Source organism: Anopheles nili, chromosome X (genome assembly GCF_943737925.1).
Source record: "Anopheles nili chromosome X, idAnoNiliSN_F5_01, whole genome shotgun sequence".
NCBI classification, from domain to species: Eukaryota; Metazoa; Arthropoda; class Insecta; order Diptera; family Culicidae; genus Anopheles; species Anopheles nili.
In genome coordinates, this window is record NC_071293.1 from 2,198,251 (window position 1) to 2,222,475 (window position 24,225).

General features: G+C 45.2%; 2 protein-coding genes across 2 annotated transcripts; one reads left to right on the forward strand and one right to left on the reverse strand.

Annotated features, from left to right (window-relative positions):
* Nucleotides 1-824: 824 nt before the first annotated feature.
* LOC128728412 (uncharacterized) lies at nt 825-2,882 on the reverse strand. The gene is made up of 3 exons (XM_053822036.1): nt 1,546-2,882; nt 1,107-1,404; nt 825-1,033 (listed from the first exon to the last, which is right to left on the reverse strand). Exons 1-3 carry the CDS (start codon nt 2,880-2,882, stop codon nt 878-880), a joined length of 1,791 nt encoding a protein of 596 aa, XP_053678011.1. The 3' UTR covers nt 825-877.
* Nucleotides 2,883-11,687: 8,805 nt separating this feature from the next.
* Nucleotides 11,688-22,760, forward strand: LOC128728413 (integrin beta-PS). Its single transcript, XM_053822037.1, has 6 exons — nt 11,688-12,156; nt 12,219-12,447; nt 13,039-13,123; nt 18,181-18,615; nt 18,685-19,917; nt 19,984-22,760. Exons 1-6 carry the CDS (start codon nt 11,688-11,690, stop codon nt 20,047-20,049), a joined length of 2,517 nt encoding a protein of 838 aa, XP_053678012.1. The 3' UTR covers nt 20,050-22,760.
* The last annotated feature ends 1,465 nt before the right edge of the window (nt 22,761-24,225 follow it).

A 24,225-nucleotide genomic window follows, 5' to 3' on the forward strand; every position in this document is an offset into this window, starting at 1 on the left:
CTTATTGCATGAAGACGCCGAAAACGAAAAGGGTACAATACGATTTAACAAACCTTACGCTTATTTGCATTTCTGATTCGCAACGTAACCCTAGTTAACGTTTCAAGACCAGAGCCCCATCAGCGAGTTACGATATTATGTTAGAAAAGAGTAAATGTTCGTGTTCAAAATATTTAAAAAAACGTATTTTAAAGAATTTTTTTTCATTTATTTTTATAGAAATTTCGAGAGGAATCAAAACAATTTAAGTATACGAGTAACAGCTAGTCCCGAATCTACACGCAACTGAAAATGTTTTTGGGATAATACAGATAACACATTTGGTGTACTATGAAATTTACTATAGCTGGCAAACAAATGTTAGAACCATCCACTTAAAAGCTTCATCTGCGTTTATCTGTTCAATGTGATTTTTCATTTACTCGCGAACAATTTAATGGAGCAACGATATGCATTATTCTATTTACCAATAGAGCTCCGGGAGTCTCAATGCTAACTGCGTAATGATTTAAACCTTGTCACATACTGTACATGTGGTTGCTAATATTTTTAGCCAATAGCTACAGTGTAGCAGTACATTTTTGGCTTTAATTCTGGCTTTGGCGGACGATGTTTCACATAAACTCTCTTCGGTGAAAATGCATCTAATCTATTTTAGAATTCCGCATTAAGCCCACTCAGCTACGGAGCAGATAGATTGCATCTGAAGTTAAGCTTTTGGTCCATCGAATTGAAAACAATTACATAACGAAACAACGCATATAGTATGTTTAACGGATATAGTTTATACATCGCCGAACGGCGTTCGGCTTTATTGCCATTTAATGAGCTCTCTTTTGTGAGAATCCGTTAAGATTCGATCCGAAGCGCCACATGCTCACGAGCTCGAGGGAGGATGTTCGCTCAAAAAGGGAAACGTCTGCTCAAGCTGGGTGCGTGTGCTGCACGAGGACACTTCCGGCAAGGCGGACACGAACAGGCTGTTTAAGTACACCTGCAGCCGCTGCCGTCGTTGTTCCACAAATTCGGCGTTCTGCAGCGAGGTAAAGAAAAATGAGAAGCTTTAGCGAAGAATCAAAAATCGACAGGATGCATGGGATTTTCACCATGTTGCCGATTTTTTTCTTCGGTGGAAAATCGAGCATTTTAACTGTCGTGTACTCCTTCTGTAGGCGTCGATGCAGCCGGTAAAACTCGTTGTATCGTCGATAAACGCACCAGCTCTCGTTACCGGTGGTTGATCCGCTAACGCCGGAAGGTGTGATCCGGATCTCGTACACGTGATACGGACGCCGAGACCGGCCACCGCTTGACGTGCGCTGGATCGCTTTCGGAATGCTGAAGCTAAAGAACGCCACCGAGAGTCGGTTGGCGCGAGTCAGCATACGTAAACGATGGTTTTCTCTGTGGAGAATCCAACGAACAATTCGATGTTATTATTACTACAGTGAGAATATTAAATTGAGTGCTTCAAGGAACGTCGACGAAAAGGGATGAATAAAAGGTGCAATTGGATTAAGCATGAGTAGACGCGAAACAACTTACAGACTCAGCTCGGCCACACGTGACTCTAACAAATGGCATCGCTCCTCGAGCTCGTGATATTTGCGCTTCAGCTTGTCGAATCCGGAACGAGGAATACGCTCGTCGGGATGTTGTGAGGCAGCCAATGCCGCCAGATCGACAGCCGCCGAAGACTCCAAAAATGTCCGATTTCGGCCCATATCTTCCTGCTCATCGTTTGTTCCGTGTAGCGGCCTGTGTAGCCCGGATTCACCGCTGTCGGATGTTCCCGAGGTGGACGTGACGGTTGAGTAGTTGCACGCCAGCATGCTTTCGTCGGTGGTTTCTGGGGTCGGTGGAGAACTGCTCTCATCCAGCTGAAGCAGCCTCCGCTCTTCTTTCCGGTACCGCAGCACAACCGGTTCATGTTCCTGTGGGCTTTCTTGGGTCAAATGCAAGCTCTTGAGGGCTTCCTCGACTGAGTACGCCTCTACTCTCTCGCCCAGCTCATCGTCAGGAGTGGCGGGTTCGCCCTGCACGATATCGATGTTATCACTTCGCGTTGTCTTAGGGTGGTTTAGTGGGACGGTTCCCAGTGATGCCACTGGCTGACGTAACTGGCACTGGCTCTGCGGTGCTTCTTCTAGAATCTCCCGTTGAACTGCGTTGATTTTTCGCACCGGACCAACGGGTCGACGAGTGGCGATTATGGGTTCCGGTTTCTCCTCAACAATGCGCCGCTTCGCTACATTTAAATCTGGCGTGTCGATCGCGATCGCAAATAGGATAGTGCTGAGACCGGCGGCCGTGCTTGGTAGTAAACCCTGCACTTCACCGTCTAAAAGCATGGCCCAGGGTTCGTAGCATTCGGTGAGCAGCTGGTCGTCGCTCAGCCATACCAGGACGTACCGCTCAAGTGCTCGTTCGTTCAAAATGGCGCGTAAAAGTGCGCGGCCACGTCCGCAACGGCTCCACACGTGTCGTAGCGTACTAAAGCGCTCCTTTTCATGGTTCGTGAGGTGACGATAAGCGAAATCCCAGAACCAAGGACCTTCGGTGGAGCCACCTGCCAGACCTGCGCCGCCTACTAGCTCGACGACGTTCTGCAACATTGAGCCAGTTGAGCGAAGTCCATGGGAAAGCGCTCGTTCCCACACGTCACATAAGGCGAGAATACGAGGGTCCTGTTCCGTGGCCAGCTCAGTTTTACTGCCGTAGTGTTTCTGACATTCGCGTACTGCGGCCAGCAGCTCCTCGACCAGAGCACGGCGTTCCTGCTCGCGTCGTTGATCCTGTCCCGTGGTGACACCGAGGCTAACTTGCCCGATCATTGCCTCTAGGGTAGATGAGTTGAGGACAAAGTTACTCATGCCCACCATCGTATGGTTTCGAAGAGAGGAATGTAAAGTGGCAGCACGTCTCGGGCTAATGATGCGACGATGGCGTCATGATTCTTCGTTGGGTCGTTGCGAATTACGAGGATCTTTCGTATGATATTCTGAATGAGTGTAGCCTTCGGCTTTGTTGTCTGGAATTCGCTATCGAGCTACGTAATGGGCGATAGAAAGAAGCGCGAGTAACGTGGAACCGATAATGCTTCCAATATTAGCAGTGTGCTGAATCGCAGATATACGTCTACATTGCTACACAGTTCGCCTTAAACGCCACACAAATAATCTAATAAATACTCCAGCACCACTTGGCGATATTATGGCACAAGGACACGAAGCGCGGAAAAGGGTTTCAAGGCTGACTGAGGTGATTTCGCGTTCGAAGGTAGGCGGAACTTGTCTCCCTTTTCGTGGGTGAGTAAGCTTTGTTTACGGGTTTGTTTTGCTCATGCTGTCATCTGTAGTTCACGACTTTCTCAGGGATACCAAACAAACACAAGCTTTTTGTTGATAGTTGATTATAGCCCAAGAGCTTATGAAATATAATAATGAATCCGAAACAGTATTTTTATCCGTATTTCAGTGCTTGCTTCAGTTGAATAATATTACAGGAGATGCTTAGAATAAATTAAACGAGATTTAATCGAACAACGAACAGGACAACAACCGACGAGTAAACATTGGTATGGAATTGATCGTTTAGATGTCAATTGTCAGCTGCCTTAAACAAAACGATAAAAGCTTTCACCAAACGAGCAGCGGCAGAAATCTGCAGCTTTGAAGAGTTAGATGACCAGTTAAACGAATGTATATTTCATTTTTCGAGACGTTGTTGATCGATTGCTTATTAATTAGCTAAATGTATGCAATATACTGTCAACTTAGATTAAATGACATACCACTTACTTGGACAAAAGCAATGCAAAATGCGATGAACACGTGTACGATCTCGCCATTTTGTCAAATAAAACACTAGCTTCAAACGAAGTGCTTTTACGTGCGAATGACTTACCAGACCTAATAGAAGGAATAGCTTAAAATAATCATATAAATTAATGAAGGACAAAGCATCTTCAAAAGATCCTAATAGATTGAGAGAGAGAGAGAGAGAGAGAGAAAGAGCGAGAGAACAATGTTGTCACTTCAAAATCTTTCTACGTCAAATAATTTGTTAAACCGATGGTTGTTTGAAGTCGAGCAGCTGCTCGAATAGCGGGTATTGGGATGTTTTCGACTCTATATTCCCGTCAAACGCTGTGTGACCATCGGTGACCAGGGGTGTGCTCGCGTTCAACGTCCCAATTGGTACGCGTATCCTTTCCATTCCGGGGGTGGCTTCGATCCCGTTATCCTTGTGCCAGCCTGCGAGGGGAGGAGCGGTAGTGCGTGGGGTTAGTGCTCAAAGTGTACGTCAAAGTGAGTTATCTATTACCCGTCGACGCGAGATTGCGCCACGGGCCCGTTGAACCAGCATAAGACAAACAACAGGGCCGTCGCTCGCGTAGCATAGCAGCGGTCGCGCACAGATCAGATTTATATTTATCCTCGCTCCTCCAACTGGCCCACTACCGTGGGCGATCCGAAGCGGTGTGTGGTGTGAAGGGTGGGCGAGTGCAGGGCGCGTATACGTTGCCTCGTCGACAACCCTGAGAAGTGTGGTGCCGCCTTTTGCGTAAAATAACCGTGACTCAGCCGCACACGAGCAGCAGGTGAACGTGCGACAGCGTTTGTGTCCTGCTTTCATCCATTCGACAACCGCAGCATCCGTGGTCCGATCGACGGCCCTTCAAGGTAAGTAGTCTAGGTTAGCTGTGGTCGCATCTGCTCGAAGATCGAGCCCTAATGATCACGACCGGCGCCTTCTTCAACTGCGTCCAGTGATGACGACACCGCACCACAATCAAACCAATCGCTGCGAGTGTGTGTGCGCGCGCGCACCCCTTCGAGGTTCATCCGTCAATCGCCAGCGCGTAACGCACCCCCTTTAGGGCGTTGGGTGATATGGGTGGCCTGGGAGGTGGCCTCCTTGCTCGCGTCCCCCTTTTCCACCCACATGGCGGATTGCGACCGCCACCCAAGCACCCAGTGGTGCATGAAATCGATCGCGACGAAGGTTGACGTGTGAAGAGCGTGGTGGTGGGTGGTGTGTTGGGTGGAGGGTGGTAAGGGGTGCCCTTTTACGTCGCGTCCGTATATGGTCCGTTGGTGCCGAGTCGACAAGAAAAAAAGGGCTGCGATCGTGCTGGGCTTTGCATTTTGTGGCGAGAAAGCCACCGAAATGAGGCGCCAAACGGGGCCATCGCGGAGAAGAAGTGAACCAGGGACTTGTAAACAAACGGATCGTGGCGGTACCGGGTTGGTTTCCGTACTCCTGCATCTTGAAGCCGTTCTGCGCCAGATGTGACCGAGTTGCGTGGCCAAAACCGCCTACGGACGTTGACTTTCGATCGTTCCGGTGCTCTGGTGGTGGGTTTTGGAACCAACACACCCGGTAAGCCACCCGTTTGAGCCGTTTCGCTACCATGTGGGACGAACTCACCACGCACGGCTTGACCGGTTCTTTTGAGCAGGATTCCTCTGGCCAGACGAGGGTTTTATTGGCTCTGATGTAGCTCTGGGGCGTCACGAGAAGCACTTTCAATCGTTCGCATCTGGAATGGAATCTAGTGGAATAGCACCCCACTCGAGGATGAGTCGACAATACAGAATACTCTCGGTGCTGTTTATAGTCGTTAATATTGTTTATTCATCTGAGATGCATTCATAGTACAGATATATACGAGAGATATACAGATTTGGAATAAGTGGTACAAAGATATAAAGATGTCTAAAAAGGCTATAGCAATTTAGATTAACCCCATCACAGTTTTGGCAGAGCAGTGCTCGGGCAGTTTTAGTTTTCGTTAATTCTTCCACATTTTACTTATTCGTTGTTTCTTCACCTTTTCATGAGCATTTGTAGATTCCAGGCTAATGAAAGCCTCGGCTGTTTGTAAATTTTTGGTTGATTCGTAATAAAGTATAACATTTTTTATAAGACGAAATGAATTATGAATGAATACGGCCAAGCCGTCAATAGAATAAAAATATATTAATGATTTTACAGAAGTCCCGAAAGCTGTGTTTGAATGTTTTTCTGTAACACTGAAGTAGTTAAAAACAGAACAACTTGTATAAACTAACTATAAGTTTTAGAGATCGTTTTTCCCAAAAAACAGGATAAAACGGGTGACAATTGTTTGACCCTTTTTTCATAATCGCTCTGCGTGTGGGATCTTTTTTCATAATCGAAAACTGTGAAGGGGAGAGGGGGGGGGGGGGGGTTAAACTTAGAGAGTGAAAATACACAGTCGCATGTTTAAGAGAAAACGTTCGGCATTACTCCTCTAATTGATGGTGATTGTAGATGTAGTTTAAGAATTCCTCGTCTTCAACTGCCCGTAATGCCTCTTCGTATAAGTTTTGCCCCTTATGAATCTTCTTCCAAAAGTCGGAGTTGGTTAAATTTTCCAGTTCGCCTGACATTAACATTCGGAATGAACGTTTAAGCGCCGAAAGCTCCTTGTTCATCTGTTGTCGCAAGTGAGGTGTATTTATGTTTGTTATGACCCTTTTTATTTCCTTAAACATCCGTATCAGAACGGTGACCATTTTTCTCGTTCTCTCGTCAAAAACCGTTATATCAATTGATTCGATATCCATCGCTGTGTGAAATAGAAAAAAAAAATTAAAACGGACATGTAGACGCGTAAAATGCAAAATGCGCTTTCAAGAAGCAACAATTATGATTCGATGTGCCCTGTTTTGGTGCATGCTGTGGGCCAATGTTGGCAATACTTCCTTCCCACCATCTGTTCTAAACCTCCAACCGAGGCTCACAGGCACGTGTGGCACAGTTTGCCGTTCTGTTTTTGGAACCCTGGCCGCATCAAACCGATCGATTCGTAAGCAAAACATTTCGACCAAACCCCGGGGACGTTTAGAAAATGTAAATTCAAGTATCCCGCCGCTCAAGTGCGGAGAAATTAGCAAAACCCCGAGAAACCGATGCCTCGGTGCCATGTGCGGACGATATTCCTGCCAGATGTTTTTTTTGTTCGGTCCCTCGCCGAGATGCAGCTTCCCGAGAACCGGCAATGTCTGATCATTTAAACGCGCAGTCGCACCAGTACTGCCAGTACTACTCCTTCATATGTGCGGGTTTACTAAATCCGATCGTTACCCATTCGACCGGATGCGCCCACAAGGCGAGCGAGCGAGAGAGAAACAAATCTCGGTAACCTTCTGGGTGCCTTTGTGAAGGGTGCGTTGGCTGAATCTGGGCCCGTGTCGTTATATCGTCCCACATTGCTAAAAGACATAAACAAAGACACCATACAACCAACGTCCAAACGGCGCGCAGTGAAAAGGAGTGAAAGAGATAGAGAGAAATCCGTAAGGAAACGTTTCTTCGGATGCGAATTCCAGGCCACGTGTGAGGTGTCGTTGAGCAGCAGCATGTAATGCTTTAAAACATCCCTTAAACCCCTTAACATGTTTTAAAAAATTTCACGGGACATTCGCACAATGGAACGGCTTTAAAGAATTCCCAATCCCTAGTAGTATGTTTTCATGGAATTTTTCGATGGTTTGTAGTAAATAATATTGGGAAAATTGTATACGCAAAGAAAAAGCGATCCCACGTTTTACCAAACCCAGCTGGAACACATACTTTTAACTTTTGTTGTTGTATAAGAATGTAGCATGATTGAATCAATACCAGGCGGCCCCACTCAAAAACATGGTTAAAAAAAGTTTGTGGCACCCATGGAATTCGTTTGCAAGCTTAATAAGTTCATTTTTTCATTTTTGTTAACGCTCTTTGCTTATTATTCCAGATTTAAATTCGTTTTTAAACAACATAATATGATATCAAATTAGCTTTAGCAATCATGCGACATAAAACATATATGCTTAGTTAAAAGCTCATGAAGTATTCAAAATAGCACTGTAGGAGCTCCGTTTGTTGTTGTTGCGTCAGTTTCTTGCAGCACAGTCTCTAAATTTTTTAGTAAGCTAAATTTGCTGTAAATTGCTTAAACATGCTTCCTGCTAAATGGTGGTTTGCTGGTTCAAGACACGGTGTGGTGTTGGAACTCCGGTCTAGTTACATGCATAATGAACGCCTCCCGAAACCGAAAGGCAACAACGCATCGAGGCACACATACACTGTACGTGTGCCAACCGCCCCACCACGGCACCTACGCACTTGCTGGGAAAGCGCACGCACACCGGTGCGGTTTTTAATAATAGATCATATGGGAGTGCGTCTCAGGTTGCGCGAGCTCCCAAGGTGGCGAAATCCCAAGGTGGAGGTTGAGCGAGAAGGAAAAGATGAGAAGAAAAGCGAGTAAGATCGCCTGCAGAAAATGAGACCTATTGGATTATGAGCTGGCCGGCTTCGACCATTGCCTGATGCAATGCGTTTACTGGCGCTGGTGTGATTCACTTCCCACACACGCACACTCTCGGGGGGTTGCAAGCTTGACAGTCGGTTCCACCCGTGGGAGGAACCCTCCCCACGAGGGTGTTGGCGCCTTTTGCCTCATCGGTGAGGTTTGTTTGATTTTCGAATTTATTATTCTCTCGGGTGTGTGTGTGGGCGAGAGAGAGAGAGAGAAAAACGCAACAGGAAGTCGCTTGAAATGGAGAAGTAGCGAGTTGGCTGCAGCCTCATATGATCCAGCTGGTAAGTGGATGGATGCTGCCACCTACAGTTTCATCTTCCCGAAGAACACCACCACCCGACGTTATAAGTGTTTCTTGAAAAAGGGCCCTTCTTGGGTGGTAAATGTGTGATGATCGTTGCGAAAACGAAGCTGCAGCAAAGTCTAGGCAGGCACGTTTCCGATGGCGTGTTCTATCACGAGCTGTTGCTGATGCTGGGTGGTCTCGTAAGGGTTACTGTTGCTTGTTAAACCTTCTGGAAGCACCCTTTCAAAAGATGGTGAAGTTTTGTTGGAAGTCCCCTCGGTTTTAAACTACGAACGTTCGCTAATGGATTTCCGTGTGATTTGGAACGGCGAAGATGAAGATTTTACCAATACTCTTTTAAGCAGCATCCATCCCACACGCGAGAGTACTAGATTGACCATCCATATGGCGTGCATACAATGCACAGCTGCCACGAATCCACGCGCCTTTGCCTGGTAGAGTGAGACGATATTTATTCGAACACCTTTTGGTTACGAAATTTATGATCCTCAATCAGTACCTCCCGAAAGAAGGATATCTTTACGGGGTGTTAAGGTGTGCAAGTTGAGGAAAAAACAGACAAAAGGCAAAAAAATCGCACGTCGCTGGTACTCTCACCGTCCTTGGCCTAGATTACGAGAGCCGCACAACTTTGGGTGCAAGTTTGTATGCAATTTCGGTAGGTGAATAATGCAGCGCTGGCTACGAACAGTTGATGAACGAATACCTTTCTGTGTCACCTTCTTGGAATCATTTAAAATTCGGAATGACCGTACAATGGCACGTTGGCATTTCTGCGAAATTGCACCAATTACTCAGTGCTCGCTGTTTGCCTTTCTCGCATCGGTTGAAGAATTGTACTTCATAACGCTATGCTGTACAAACAAACCATGAGCCAAGACTGATACCAGACCGGGGGCTGATAAGTCAACCCAAGAGTGAAATCAGTCGACAATGGGTAGATGTTGCAGTGAGACAAAGACACGTAGCCTGTGATTGTTTGCGTTTTTGCGAGGTTCGCAAAACTTTGTTCGGTCGTCAGCAACACCCAAATGATGCTCGGTAATACTTCTGTTGGTGGTCCTGGTGTTGATGGAGACCGGATCAAAGTCACCGGAACCCGTTCAACGCTTTGCGAAAAAAGGCTATCTTAACTCACTTCCAAACCTACCATCGGAAGTGAGGCCTTAGAGGACAGGCCTACGGAAGTGGACGATGAAGAAAGGACTTACGTCACCGATGACGGTTTGTAATTCGTCATCGCTATTTCGACGAATCGCCGCAATACTTCGTCGGCGAGAATACAACGTGGGAGACGGAGAAAAAGAGATAGGGTGTATGTGAGAGAGAGAGAGAGTGTGTGTGATTGGGGCCAACAACTTGGGTGTTGGGTATTCCGGTTTTCGCGACTAGCTGATATCGTTTGGATGGACGCTGTTTGTCCCGTAAACAGATGTTGATTCATCGAATGCCTCCCTGCGGTATTGTGGTTTAGTCATAATCCCCTAACCAACAAAAGCAATAGGCCGTTTCCTTAGGGTTGCCGGTTACAGACCACCGTATAAGATCGTTAAAAAAATGGCACCCAACGTTAACCTAGTTTAACGAATCGATAATCTAAAAATATCCAATCTGCATCTACATTGGGGGGATGATTTCGGGTCAGTGTACGAGCGTTGCTGCGCGATATTCGAAGGTTTTTCTAGTAAGTGAGTGGAAATTACCATGACGGTCGTTATTATGAGCGTGCAGAAGGAAAGTGCATAAGCTTCATTTTATTTTCCTTCATGCTGCGACCTTACTTATTTAACCGTCTTTAATGAAACCAAGATCAAACTGATTCCCATTTGCAACATCTGTAATTTGTTAATTACCCACAAACAGTTGGTACATTCTTTAGCGGTTGTCGCTTCCCTGCACGGTTTGTCCTCGATCTGTTCAACAACCGCCTTCTGCTCCGAGAGATGTTGCGAGCGAGAGTTCTTATCAACATCGTTCTTGGAGCAACTGGGGTTTTTCGCACGCCACAACACGCAACGGAATGTGACCACGTTAATAAAACGAAAGATAACCAAGAAATGCATTGGTGTTGATATCCTAAAAAGAACAGAAAAAAATGGGAAACACTCCATGTGCAAACGGACAACACCCTTTCGGTTCGGGTAGCACATTAATCGGGCAATTTAAGAATTGATCCCATATGGGCTGGTCGTGCCAAGAAGTCCGGGACCTTAGTAACCTCCAGGGGTGACCAACACCCCGTGTGTCCGGATGTGGTCCCGCCCGGGCTGGTGTGTGCGTGCTGGGAGCTTTTTAAGGGCGATAAGCGATAGCAAAGGTGTGCCCTCGATGCCCTGGAGAAATCTGATTTAATCTTAGCGCCTCACGTACGATAGGTGTGCATCGATCCATTTTGGACTCCTGGGGTTCTTTATTCCACAGGCGAGACGCGCCCAACCCCTAGTGGATAGGGATTGTGGGGCAGTGTTGCGGGTAGGGATGGATTTTTTTTGCTTTTTTCGTGCCTATTCTGTGAACTACAAGACCAGAAGTGTTCTGCCAGCTGAAGGAACTTGTGATGGATTCGTTCCGATGGCCTGTTCGGCGTGAGTGAATAACCATTTGTGTAAATGTTGTGTAAATGTTAACGATTAAACGGATTACGGACATGCATGTGTGTTTTGAGGAAAAATTTATGATATTGTTGATAAGATGGTGTGATACGGTGTACGTTCGTCTCTGGGAGGTTCATGAAGCAGACGGTATATTTCAAAAATGTTGATAGATAGCGTTACATTTGTTACGGGGACCGTGTTACTGAAGTCTCACAATTTTCCTCTCTCTCTCTCTTTTTCCACCAGGTTGTTAATCTGATGTCCTAAAGACTGCAGTGGAAGACTGTTTCGTTACCTAAGATTTAAAGGAAGAGACCAAAACTCGGTCCATTCTGGAGTATTGGGACGTTCCAATCAATAAGCAATCACCGATCAAACGAATCACGATCACAATCAACTACCTCGCGCTTCCTTAAGTGCTTCCTATCAAATAAAACCCAGCGCGATGTTCGGACTTCGCTCACTAGGCGGTACCGTAACGGTTGCCCTAACGTTGGTCGTGGTGGCCATCATCACCCAACATGCGGCAGCCCAGCTATCCACATATCAGCTGACAACTTGCCCGGGTAAAACGACCTGCAGTCAATGCATCCAGACGACAAACTGTCGCTGGTGTACGATGCCCAATTTCACACATCCACGGTGTCATGGTCAGATCGAGAAGTACTGCCCGGAAGAGTACACCGTCGATCCGAGCAACACCTATCAGCTGATCCAGGGTCGTGAGCTCACGAAACCTTCGAGACGCGTGATGGATGGGCAGAGTGAGTACGAAGCTTCGTACTCTTCAAGCCACTTTCAATCCTCGTCCTCGCACATGCATCACCAGTCGTCATCATCGTATGAGTCAGAATCATCAGCCGGTAGCATTGTGCAGATATCGCCTCAGCGTGTGAGCCTGAAACTGCGACTAAGTGAGTACTTTCCCCGTACGGGTTGGTGTCGGTTCCTGCTTATCTAAACCCACGCTTTCCAGATGAGGCGTTCCGGTTCAACGTTAATTACGCGCAGGCCGAGGACTATCCCGTTGATCTCTACTATCTGATGGATCTGTCCAAATCGATGGAGGACGATAAGACGATCTTGTCGACACTTGGTGCCGATCTCGCCACCGAAATGCGGAAGATAACGAGCAACTTCAAGCTTGGCTTCGGTTCCTTCGTCGACAAAGTGCTGATGCCGTACGTCTCGACCGTGCCGAAAAAGTAAGTAGCAACGCTTTGGTTGTGGTTTTGCCTGCTAAACTTTTTCATTTCAGTATAGTTGAACGCAGTTTGTGTTTTCCTCTAGCGCGAATCTCTAGCATAAGTAATGAGCAAAATCGAGATTCGAATTGAGTGTGACACTGTTTGATTCGATGGTGAATAATCGATGAATTATTCATTTCTTCAACAATAAACGAACCCTTAAAAACCAAAACATATACGGTTAAAGATCGTTAAAGAGCAAAACCAATCGATAAAAACACCAACAGCAACTGAAACGTTTTGGTCGCTTCTTGTGGTACTAATGGAATTGATTCGAATGGAATGGAATCATTGTTTTTGGCTTATGATTTAGAAATCATTTAATCTTATAGGCATATGGCCAACGACGCACCATTGCTCGGTTTAGCAACACTCCTTTCCATGCTTTGGGACGCGCGATTGCTCGCCTGGTCCTTGGCGTTTTCCTTCAGCCGTTGATTTTTCCGGCTATGCTCAATGAAAACACCTCCCGGCTGTTCCGCCGTGTATCACGATACAAACACTCATGCCTTCCTCTCTTCTCCCTCAACACGCACCCTCCAAATACAGACTGGAGCATCCGTGCGATGGATGCAATGCACCGTACGGCTACCTACACCATATGTCGCTTAGTTCGGACTCCAACCTATTCACCGTAAGTGGCGCCAAAATTGTGTTGGAAGCTTGCCGAAGCTTCAACGGGGGATTTTTGGTTAATTGTATTAAATTTATCGCTGTCCGTAGCCCGAGCAAACGTTGTTAAATGAGTATCGATTATAGAATTTGACCTTACACACCGTAGTGTGCTCTTTAGCAAATTTATACATCAAACACGTACACCCGAAGCGCATGCTCCTTTCCTCTAGAATGTTACCCTCGGGTGGAGAAGTCACACTCGATCCATTTTTTGAAACAGAACAAGTACAATCAGCACACATGTTTTTCGTTTCGAACCTGAACCGAGTAGATGTACACTTGGACCAGGAATTTTGTTTCAAATTCAATCCTTCAAAATCTCATAAAGCTAGATATTTTGTGACATAGATGTTGTTCAAGAGTTTTTTTTATGTGCCCCCCAATACTACTAGCGCTTATCCAGCTATCGTGCTTGATGTTGTGCTGGATTAAATAATTCTGTTGTACGTACCGCATTCCAACATGCTCTTTTCTATTATTGAAAATACTGTGGGAAAAACAAATTCCTTCAGATATGCAGAGGAATATATTTCTATATTTCTTATTCGTTTATGTATGAATATAGTATGAAGAAAAAAGATTCGCTCGCAACCCAAAAGGGTGTCATCATTCGGTGGTACGAAAAGTTTTCAGATTAATTTCCGGCATGTTTGCTTTGACACACCCCCCCCCCCCTCCCCTTCCCTGTCATTCGTTTCACGGTCTCGAACATCAAGTCACGCCTTTAAACGAACGATATTTACAACTTACTGCAAGCCAGTAGCAATCGATTGGTTTCTCCCCATGGCAAAACTGTTAGCTCCCTTTTCGTCATTTTCGTTGATGGTATCCGGTCGCCACGGTTGGCTTCCTGTCTTAAACGACCGTTGGTAAAAGTGTTTTTTCGTTTAAACCTTTATTTTATTGCTTCAAAGAAGGCTTTCCCGCCATGGGCGTTTATTTTCTGACGCCCATGAAACTGTCGTTATGTCCAAACCCAGGTAATGAGTCTAGTCACCGACAGTTTTAATACAGCTCTTAAAATCGCTTGGGCTGGAACAGCTGGCCCTTCGTTGTGTTTAATTGCTTCTTCGCGCTCGTATAGCTCATTCATGGAATCATACTCTATCCTTAAAAGACGTATTTCCTCCCTATACAAGCCGTAAATCATCCACACCCTCTAATTTGTGGGGTGTAAAATTGAGAAGCGCTAATTATAATGTGCGGTATACGTTGAGAAACATAAAAAGAGATCTCATTTGAGATGTTGCTTGACATGATTCTTGCGGTTTCTTCCACTTTGATATTGATACTACCTTACTTCTGGTGTTGCTGGCTCGCTTGATTTGATTGAGTTATTCTCGGTTATGTGGATATCATTACCCCTAAGGGAGAACAGCTTAATGTCTTATGTTTCTGCGTTAGGTTTCAGGGCTGCGTCGCCTTACTTCGATAAGGACGTGCTGCCGGTATGCGCGAATCATGAATGTGTGTGCAAATTGCAACATGATATCTTTAACCCGCGAGTGTGTTTTTTTTAAAATTATGTCTAGCTTTCTAGTGCACTCTTGGCGATATCGGTAGCGCTGTTATGAACAATGTTTTTTTTTATGCTTAGATGTTTCTTCTAGTTGTACGTGTTTGTGTAAATGTGCGTGTGTGTATCTGTATTCACGTGTGTTGTTTGTCCGTAGTTCTGTCTGTAGCTTAGTCGTAGCATGGGTGCTATAGAATTAGCATAAAAAATAGCTTATAGGCTTGTGTGTTTAGTTTAGTGTTATTTTTTTTATATCATTTCATTCTCTACCGTTCCTCCATCAAGTTGAGTGGGTAAATGTTGTTTGGTTGACAAAAGTACAGGCTCATGAAATAGAAGCCAAACTACATTTGTACGAACAAAACATCAGATGTCATTAAACACTTCGCTTTTATTCTTATTTCTTTTTTTATTTGAATTTCAAAATTAAAGCGCTTGGAAAAGTGTTTGTACATAATCAACTCATCAATTCAAATAAAATAAAAAATTGAGAGAAAGGCGGTGAATTTACAAAGCTCATGATTGGTGGAAGGAGGAAATTGCCATGTGGTAAAAGCAAACATCATCGATCTCCTCGGTTTTCATAGCGATGGGTCTGCCACGAATCTGTCATTTCCGTCGAACATTGGTGGTGTAAAAAAACAATAAGATAAGATTCATGTAGCCATATGGAATCATAAATATTTGGTGTGTATTAGCTGTATATGTTTCCTGTGGGCCATAGTAAATGTTGGAAGGGATATTTTTATACACCTTCACCATCAATACGCTCATCATTTTCATTATCATCATCATCGCCACGGTTTGCATATTACCGATGTGAAAGGAAGCTTTTTCAGGAATATCGCAATCGTCAGTGATTTAAGCAGTCTTTAGCAGAGGATTTATCAACGATCGAGAGTATATTTTTTCCCAAAAAAACTATATATAATTTTCCATTTTCTATGCTATGGGTCGTTTGTCCACTTCAAGTATTTCTCCTGCCTGATTTATCACCAAACCTATACGTCGTGCCATCCGATGATTTGAGCCGGTGATTAAAGAAATCTCTGTCAAAACACGATGGTTTTTGTCCAACGTTGATCTTATAATTGCTAATTTCTGACCGTCTTTTATTGCGAGGTGTTTTCCCTTCATTTTCATCCCTCTTTGTTGGCTAACAAAATTTATAACGAATTTCGAAACCCATGTATAGTAAATATGATCCGTTGGTGTACCTCTTCTTACACTACTGATGAAATTTGTTGAAACGATCAGAGCCAGATCGTTTATGATAGGTTATAAATTATTTCCCCGCATGTTGAGCTCTTGCTGCATCGTCTCGTCCGTCCAGAGCTGTTCCTGACCATCTCCATCAGCATCAGTCGCGCCTCGGTCTCCCACATGGAGCCGGTTTTTCTTAACTCTGTTTCGCTATTCTCTCATCAGTTCACCCGTTCTTCTCTTCTCAGTTTGCGCGAGCCATGCCCCGGTTGCGTCGCGCCATACGGTTACCATAATCTAATGCCACTGAGCACGGATGCCAACCTCTTTTCCGTAAGTGTTCCCTACCGACGCCACAAAACAGCACTGTCTCGGACTGACACGCGGGCCGGGAGTCGGCTCGCTAGATAGAATAAGCATATTTATTACCCAAGCATCAAGCGAACGACCCGGACAACCCCTTAATGCCCCATGTATTCATCCTGACCAACCATCCAGCTTGTCATTCTCCTAGCCCTACACTCACTGCCTCACGTACACAGAAACTGTCGCCAGTAGTCGCTCGCAAGGACTTACCGGCCAGTGATTTACCCGTGCATTATCCTAGTGGACCTAGTGTTACTCGATTTCAATCCTCTTGCTGACCCCTTCCCTGCTAATAAGCCGTGATGCTGTCTGTTCCCTGGTGTGGTGGTTTTGCGTCTCCTTAATCATCCTTTTCCAAGATGTTCACGCGTTTGGGGGCGCAACAGGACGCGTGTGGAAACATCGAGCGAGACTGCTTACGAAAGGCATATAGGGCTTTCGGCTTATCTTGGTCTTTTTCGTTTCTAGGCTTCCGACAACTTCCAACACGAAGGTCCCATAAAAAACCGTGTCAAACGGCTTCGCGTGAGAGACTCGTGGCTGTCAGTTTTATTACAGTTGTAATAAAACAACATCAGAACATGATTGCGGGTGGCTATGTCGTCGGCAAAGATAGAAGGAAAAAAATGAAAAGACCCATAAATTGGAAATTTATTTCCAGAAAGATTAGTTGGCCTCATTTCATGGATGAAGCTTTTTTGTCATATACGATTTAATCCCTTCTCAAATGTTATTGGAAGCAGCATCTGAGACTTGCCTATTCGTTTACGAAAGCTAGCGATATATCAATGTGATACGAAATTATGTTTTGCTTAATCATGAATATGAAACGAAGCCGCCGCTGCCTATCGAGCGGGAAAGATCGAAACGAGAAAAAGGAAGCCTCTCACATTCGCTAGCCTTCCGAAGAAGGCGCTTTCAATCCCTGCTACTAAATTAGAAACGCCCTGTCTGCCGTTACATTCCCAAGTTGTCCTTGTTTTGGGTGCGATTTCGAATAGATTAGAAATTGTTACGTTTTTTTTGTTACGTGTGCGTTTGCGTTTGATTGGGTTCACCTCTATTAGTCCCTTTACCCTTTTTGGTTTCGTGTCCCGCGTTCTTTAATTCGCGACAGTTAAAACATCATTCCGTGCGGCTACCTGGAATGCAAATTGATTGACCGAAAAGGCTGACTAGCTGTTTGCATCCACATCGAACCGACGTGAGTATCTGACGCTTTCATTGCGAGGTGGTTTCGAGAAGAATGTGTCCATCGAGTCCGATGTTATTCATGACCCTAAGGTCCGAACGTCCTTTGGCGCTGAGATGCAACATCTTTGTGGATTTGTTCAGGACACCTCTACTACGATTGACCGTGGAAGATACGATAATCAGTCAACTAAAGTATTCGAAAACAGGACAATGTTTTTTTCCCCGGTCTGTTTTAGGAGCATTGACGGTCCATAAACTATCGAGATTGTCTAAAAAGCGTTTAACGCGTAACCCTCTACTGTGTAGTTTGAATGAATCTGCTCGTGTGCTTGTTTGTCTGTGTTGAGTGTATTTCGTGTTTGCATGCTTGCCTTGGCACCCGATTTTACTAGCCTTGTAGCGAACTGCAGCATGTACATAAAACAACCCTTCTACATGTTTCCTGTTGCACGCTTTCGTTCTATTTTGCGATGGGCGCTTTTTTCACATTGCTGTAGGGGATTAGCGTAACTAACAAGTGTATCTGACACCCCAGTAGAACATAGCACGTGTCTTGCTAACCCGCTACTACACACAGCATAGTCTTGCACACTGTGACTTCTACAATACCGCACCCGTACCGAAATAGTCATTGTAGAGTAGTCATTGAGAACGCATGAGTTGGGTTAAAAGGTGTATTCAGATCGTCAGGTCATCCACTAACGTGACATTTAACTGCTCTCTCCGCAACACCGCAGCAAGAGGTGCAGCGAGCGAACGTGTCCGGCAATCTGGATGCCCCCGAAGGTGGCTTCGATGCGATCATGCAGGCCATAGTGTGCCGGGAGCAGATTGGATGGCGCGAAAAAGCTCGCCGTCTACTGCTGTTCTCCACCGACGCTGGATTTCATTATGCGGGCGATGGCAAGCTGGGTGGTGTTATCACACCCAACGACGGTGATTGTCACCTGGACCACAATGGCCGGTACACCCATTCGACCTTTCAGGACTACCCGAGCATCTCCCAAATCAACCTGAAGGTGAAGCAGAACGCGATCAACGTGATCTTCGCCGTGACGGCGGAAGAGTTGTCGGTGTACGAGCAGCTGTCTCATCTGGTGGAGGGTTCGTCTGCCGCTAAGCTATCGAACGACTCGTCCAACATCGTGTCGCTGGTTCGCGATCAGTACAACGTAAGTATGAAGCTGTTGCAAGAAGGTGTTGTGGGCCCGTTTCTAAGGATGGTATGTTTGTCTTTGCAGAAAATCTCCTCATCTGTCGAAATGAAAGACAACCGAACGGACAACGTGATCGACGTGAAGTACTACTCGCGTTGCCGCAACACAAACGGCGCACTGCAACAAACGAACCGTTGCGAAGGTCTTAAGGTGGGCGATGTAGTAACGTTCGAAGCGCACATCACACTACTGCAGTGTCCAAGCGACCCTCGTGACTGGCAGCAGGTCTTGCAAATCTACCCAGTAGGCATTAACGAGAGTCTTACGGTAGACATCGAGATGTTGTGCAGCTGCCCATGCGAACACCCCTCAGATCCGGAGTACCGTGTACGAGCAGATGAGTGCAGTAACGCTGGCACGTATAAGTGCGGCATTTGCGAGTGTGACGGCACCAATCACGGCCAACGGTGCGAATGTTCCGCCCTGGACAGCCTGCTGGAACCAGGCATGGTGGATGCCTGCCGCATGTCAAACGCCTCCGAAGAGTGCAGCGGTCGGGGCCAATGCGTTTGTGGCGTGTGCGTATGCGAAAGGCGTCCCGTACCGGATGAGGTGATTGAAGGACGCTACTGCGAATGCGACAACTTCTCTTGCGATCGACCAGGAGGTTTGCTTTGCTCCGGTCCGGATCACGGGCGGTGCGTATGCGGCCAGTGCGAATGCCGAGATGGCTGGACCGGTCCAGCCTGCGATTGCCGAGCGAGCAATGATACCTGTATGCCTCCGGGTGGTGGAGAACTTTGCTCTGGCCATGGTACATGCGAGTGCGGCACGTGTCGCTGTACGGTCACAGAGGACGGCCGGTATACCGGCCGGTACTGTGAGAAATGTCCGACGTGTGCAGGCCGCTGCAACGAGTTCAAACACTGCGTACAGTGCCAGCAATACCAGACGGGACCGCTCATGCAGGATGACTATTGTGCGACCAACTGCACGCTGTTCGTGCCGGTGTCTGTGAAGAAGGTGACGATCGACGAGGAGCGTAACGATAACAAATGTACGTTCTTCGACGAGGACGACTGTCGGTTCGAGTTCTCGTACAACGACAGTGACCAGGACAAGGTGGTGGTGACGGCACAGGAAAAGCGCGACTGTCCTCCGAAGGTATTCATGCTCGGAATCGCTCTGGCGGTCATCGCCGTTGTCGTGCTCATCGGCATGGCCGTATTGTTGCTCTGGAAGGTGCTCACATCCATCCACGATCGGCGGGAGTTTGCACGTTTCGAAAAGGAACGCATGAATGCCAAATGGGATACGGTAAGGATACACAAATGGAAATTGCCACACGAGCCTTACTGAATCGCCTGTTTCTCTTATTTGCAGGGTGAAAATCCAATTTACAAACAAGCGACGACCACCTTCAAAAATCCAACCTACGCCGGCAAATAAGCACCAGTGTGGGAGGTGGCGAATGGTCGATCATGTATCCACCACGGCCTACGCGAAACATCGACAGCCCAAATTAACTCAGCATCGGTGCTTCTGCCCATCCTGGGTAGTGTACGATTGGCGTGCATTGTGTACTAATGAGAACACCTTTACACCCGCACTAGCCGTCTAACGTTTATAGCCAGCCTTTGAAACAAATTATGTGCGGCAAAATAGGGACAAAACGGTTATTTTGAATTTTTTAAAGATTTATCACACGAGATGCCTTCATGAGTATTTGTCCTGTATTGTCATTCTGGCAGCACTACTTTGATAGCCGATAAAACAAGCTACTAATACTACCATTACTACTATTTCATTACTTTCGTCCAGCTACTATCATTAGTCATAGATTTCAAAGTCAACATGGCATTCGATAAAAAAGGGCCTGGCCTTCCGGATGGTCCCTTGAAGATTATCATAGGCATTTGGGAAACTTTAGTTATGGTAGGCAAATTGAAAGGAAGTTACTATCCACTGCACGAAGACCGAAAACGAAGTTTGATCATAATGGGCTTGTTTTGAATCATCGACTAACGGACGACAGACGTTCATGAGCAGCGAGTTATCCTATTGTTGGGATTTTGCGTTTTTTCCGATACTAGTTCTTTTTTTGTTGGACGCACAAAACTATGTGATTTGGACTCTACTAAAGTGTGTGTAATTAAAATCGATCGTGCAGAGAAAACAAATATAAACAAACATGTGCGAAGCAACGATAAATTAATTACGACTAAAGCAATCTAACGCCTTCCTCGGTGTTTAAAGTAGCAAATTTTTGTCTCAGAAGTTATTACATTGTGAAACGATTGTGAATTCTTAGATGTAGGAAACGTAACGACGAAAAAAAGCTTTCAGGTCCAAATAGATGCAGTAAAATTGAAAACATTTGAACACATCGATTGCCATGGATGACAGTCATCGTAGGTCGAATATGCGGCCATGCAAATTTTTTTCGTGAGAGAGTAGTATTTCTACAGTCATTGTTAGCTTGCTTAGTCAAAAAACGAAACATGTATTACGAACAGCAACATACCACACAGAGAATAGTGTAATGTTTCCAATAATGCAAACAGGATATGCGAACACCAGAAATGCTTTCATGCTTTTAACGAATGATATTGTAGCAAAATGCGAATGGTATTAATTTTAGGTTGAAGAAAAGCGATTTTGATAACAAATCATTGCAAATCATATGGTCTGGATATATTCATCGTTGCAAATTGTGTAGCTGGTAGCGCATCCATACACCACGAGCTGAATGTAATCGGTAGCACACGAACCCCAACTGAATCATGATGCATGTTTGAATCTGGACGCATTCGACGAATAGTCTACCATAAAACATTTATAATCGCTGTGGGAGTATGGTTTAGTGAAGGAACCAAAGGCAGGAGATCGAGAACAATTTCACGCCAGTACAAGACCGAAACCTTAAGCAAGCAAATGCTTTAGCAGCCCTTAAGTGCACTTACGGTCAACAATTTTACGGTCGACCATGAGCAAACAATCAGATCAAACTTAAAAGCAATCTAGCGTAGGAACCGTAGCCCTTAGTATGATAGCAATCCGGTTTGCCTTACATTACGTGCCACCATTATTATTCTACAAAATGCCAAACTTATACGATCGACAGACGGCCATCAAGACCAAGTGGTGGTTGAACGAGCGCGAAAAACGATGAGTAGTATGTGCCTAGTATTTCTGCCAACACGTATTGCGTTGATTGACGCTGCATGTACTTCACTTCCCAATTTTATACGACGTTATTTTAAGCGATGCAGTTATCTATGCCTTAAGCTCGATGGCACTAGACAACAGTAAGAGCCGAATATCGAATAACGGCACCTAGGAAAACGAATATTTGCCGAAACGAAAAGAAAAGTCTCTTATTTAAATTCAGATCGCAGCTATGTTTGAATCGATTCAAAATTACTCAGCGTGCAGGAGAAATGTTGGATTATAATGTAACACGTTATTTTACGATTGAACCCCCTCGGTTCGAAATATTGTTTGTATCTTTCGGTTTGAGATTGATTTCATCTATTATCATAACTAACGGCGTGAGCTCAACTAAACACTAATTCCTTCGCACAAACACGTGCAAGCTCTGTTCGTCAAAGGGAAATGCGCGCAGTAAACTACTGCTAAGTTTGCTCGTTTGAATTTTGCACGAGAGCTCTAGTGGCTGTGTTCATTATTTGTGGCCATTTAAAAGAGAAAGCAAGGATGAACGCACATCCTGCGCGTTCAATTCCACTAACGACGTAAACCGCAAGACTAATTCTGCCATGTTTCCCGTTTGCCAAAATGAAGATCATACTTTCTGCATTTGCTACTATTTGCTGCTTTTCTTTAAGACGCCTTCTCTACTGTTAGTGGGGAAACTTTTCCACAGTCAAGGAGATGTTAAAATCGAATAAAGTAAGCAGAACAGGTAGAACTATACAGCAACGAGTTATTGCGAGCCTTACATTAGTGCCTTTTTAAGTCTAATCCCGATGCTTGATAATTGTAAATAATTTATTGCCGTTTTTTTTCTAAATTAGTTTTTTTTAAATAATATGACAGAGTAATGTGGCTTTGTACTATTAATGAGCTAAAACAAATTCGAACAGATTTTGAACAGAATATAACATAACAAAGTATTAGAATAAATAACTTTAGTGCTGGTGTAATTTGTTCCATGTTTGTTTTTCAAAAACAAATTGAAAGAAAATTATTGTTTGTTTTCTCGGCAAAGATGGGTATTTACGAGGCTCCCAACTCCTCTCCACTTCCCTCTTCCTCCCCTAGCCATCGAGCAAGACCCTTATCAGGCAATTGAGCAATGAAAATAATACACACAAAAAATATAATAAAATCCGATAGATGCAACTTTTCATTCTTCCTCGATACAAAGTGTGTTGAAGTTTCTGGGGAGAATTAAGAACTGAAAGAAATTCGTTTCCATTATTACAACTGTTAGTGGAGTTTCAATCTGCCTAGTGGGCAATAAATAGAGGCTGCCATTCAGCCTCGTGCAAGATGATCGAACGATCACTTTTCCAATGCCTTTCGTTTTTCCTTTTGAGATGAAATCGAACAACATTCGACGGGTGGAACGCAACAACGATTGCAAATGCTTTTTTTCATCGCATAACGCACTCCACAAAAACGATGATGAAGCTAACGAGAAATTGATCACCGACCCAATATGGCCGTCGACGCGATTTGGCCGTTATGATAAAATTTTAGAAAAAAAATCAACTCAAAAGGAATCGCCAAAATGAAAGGTTTCGCTCGGCGTCCAACTATTAATTAGGATGATGGCGAATGATGCTGTTGTGGCTCCATCATTCTTCAGACGAACAGCATCACCCTTTATGCTGACAACCCCTTCTTCCTTTTCTTCCTTCCAAGAACTACCCATGGACGCCTTCACGCGTACGATTGCCATATATGGCCATGAACGTGCTAACGCCCCTTCCTCCCCCTCCCTTCACCTTCTTCTCATTCTCTCTCTCTCTCTCTTATCTTTTTTCCTCTCCACCGCTATCTCTCTTCTCGAGCGATTTGGCAATGAGAATGCTTCCTTTTCTTGGAGTTTTCCTCTGAATACCGATCGGTTGTTCTGTTGCTAAGGGCTGAGAGTCGGCCAAATGCGAATTAACAGCCCCAAAATCGTCTGAGGATTCGTTGACGGCACACAGACACACACAAACACATCGTAGAATACAGTAGCATGTACAGGGCTCGGGGTGTGCCCAAAATGGCACTGCAACACGTGTGCAGGGGACGCGAAAGGGGTACAGGACGCACTATTGTCTGGCCGCGTAAAGGAATGCAAAGCGTGGCAGGAAACACCCGGGAAGGAATGTGGGAATTGGGGGAAAGATTGGGAAGGGGTTTAAGGAGCACAGAAAGGCCTTCATCGATATGTTTATAGCTACCTTCAGAAAATCCAACGCCGAGAATCGGGCTTGAAATTAGCACAGGACACAGTCACCGTCTTAGAGTCTCTTCGGTCACTCTTCGATTTATGGTTCGATTTATTTATGATTCTTATGGAATTCTTCACCGGCACATTTAACTGCTCAGGGTCCGTAAAATAGTTCCGGAATGTCAAAATTACTACAACGGAAAAACAATAATAAC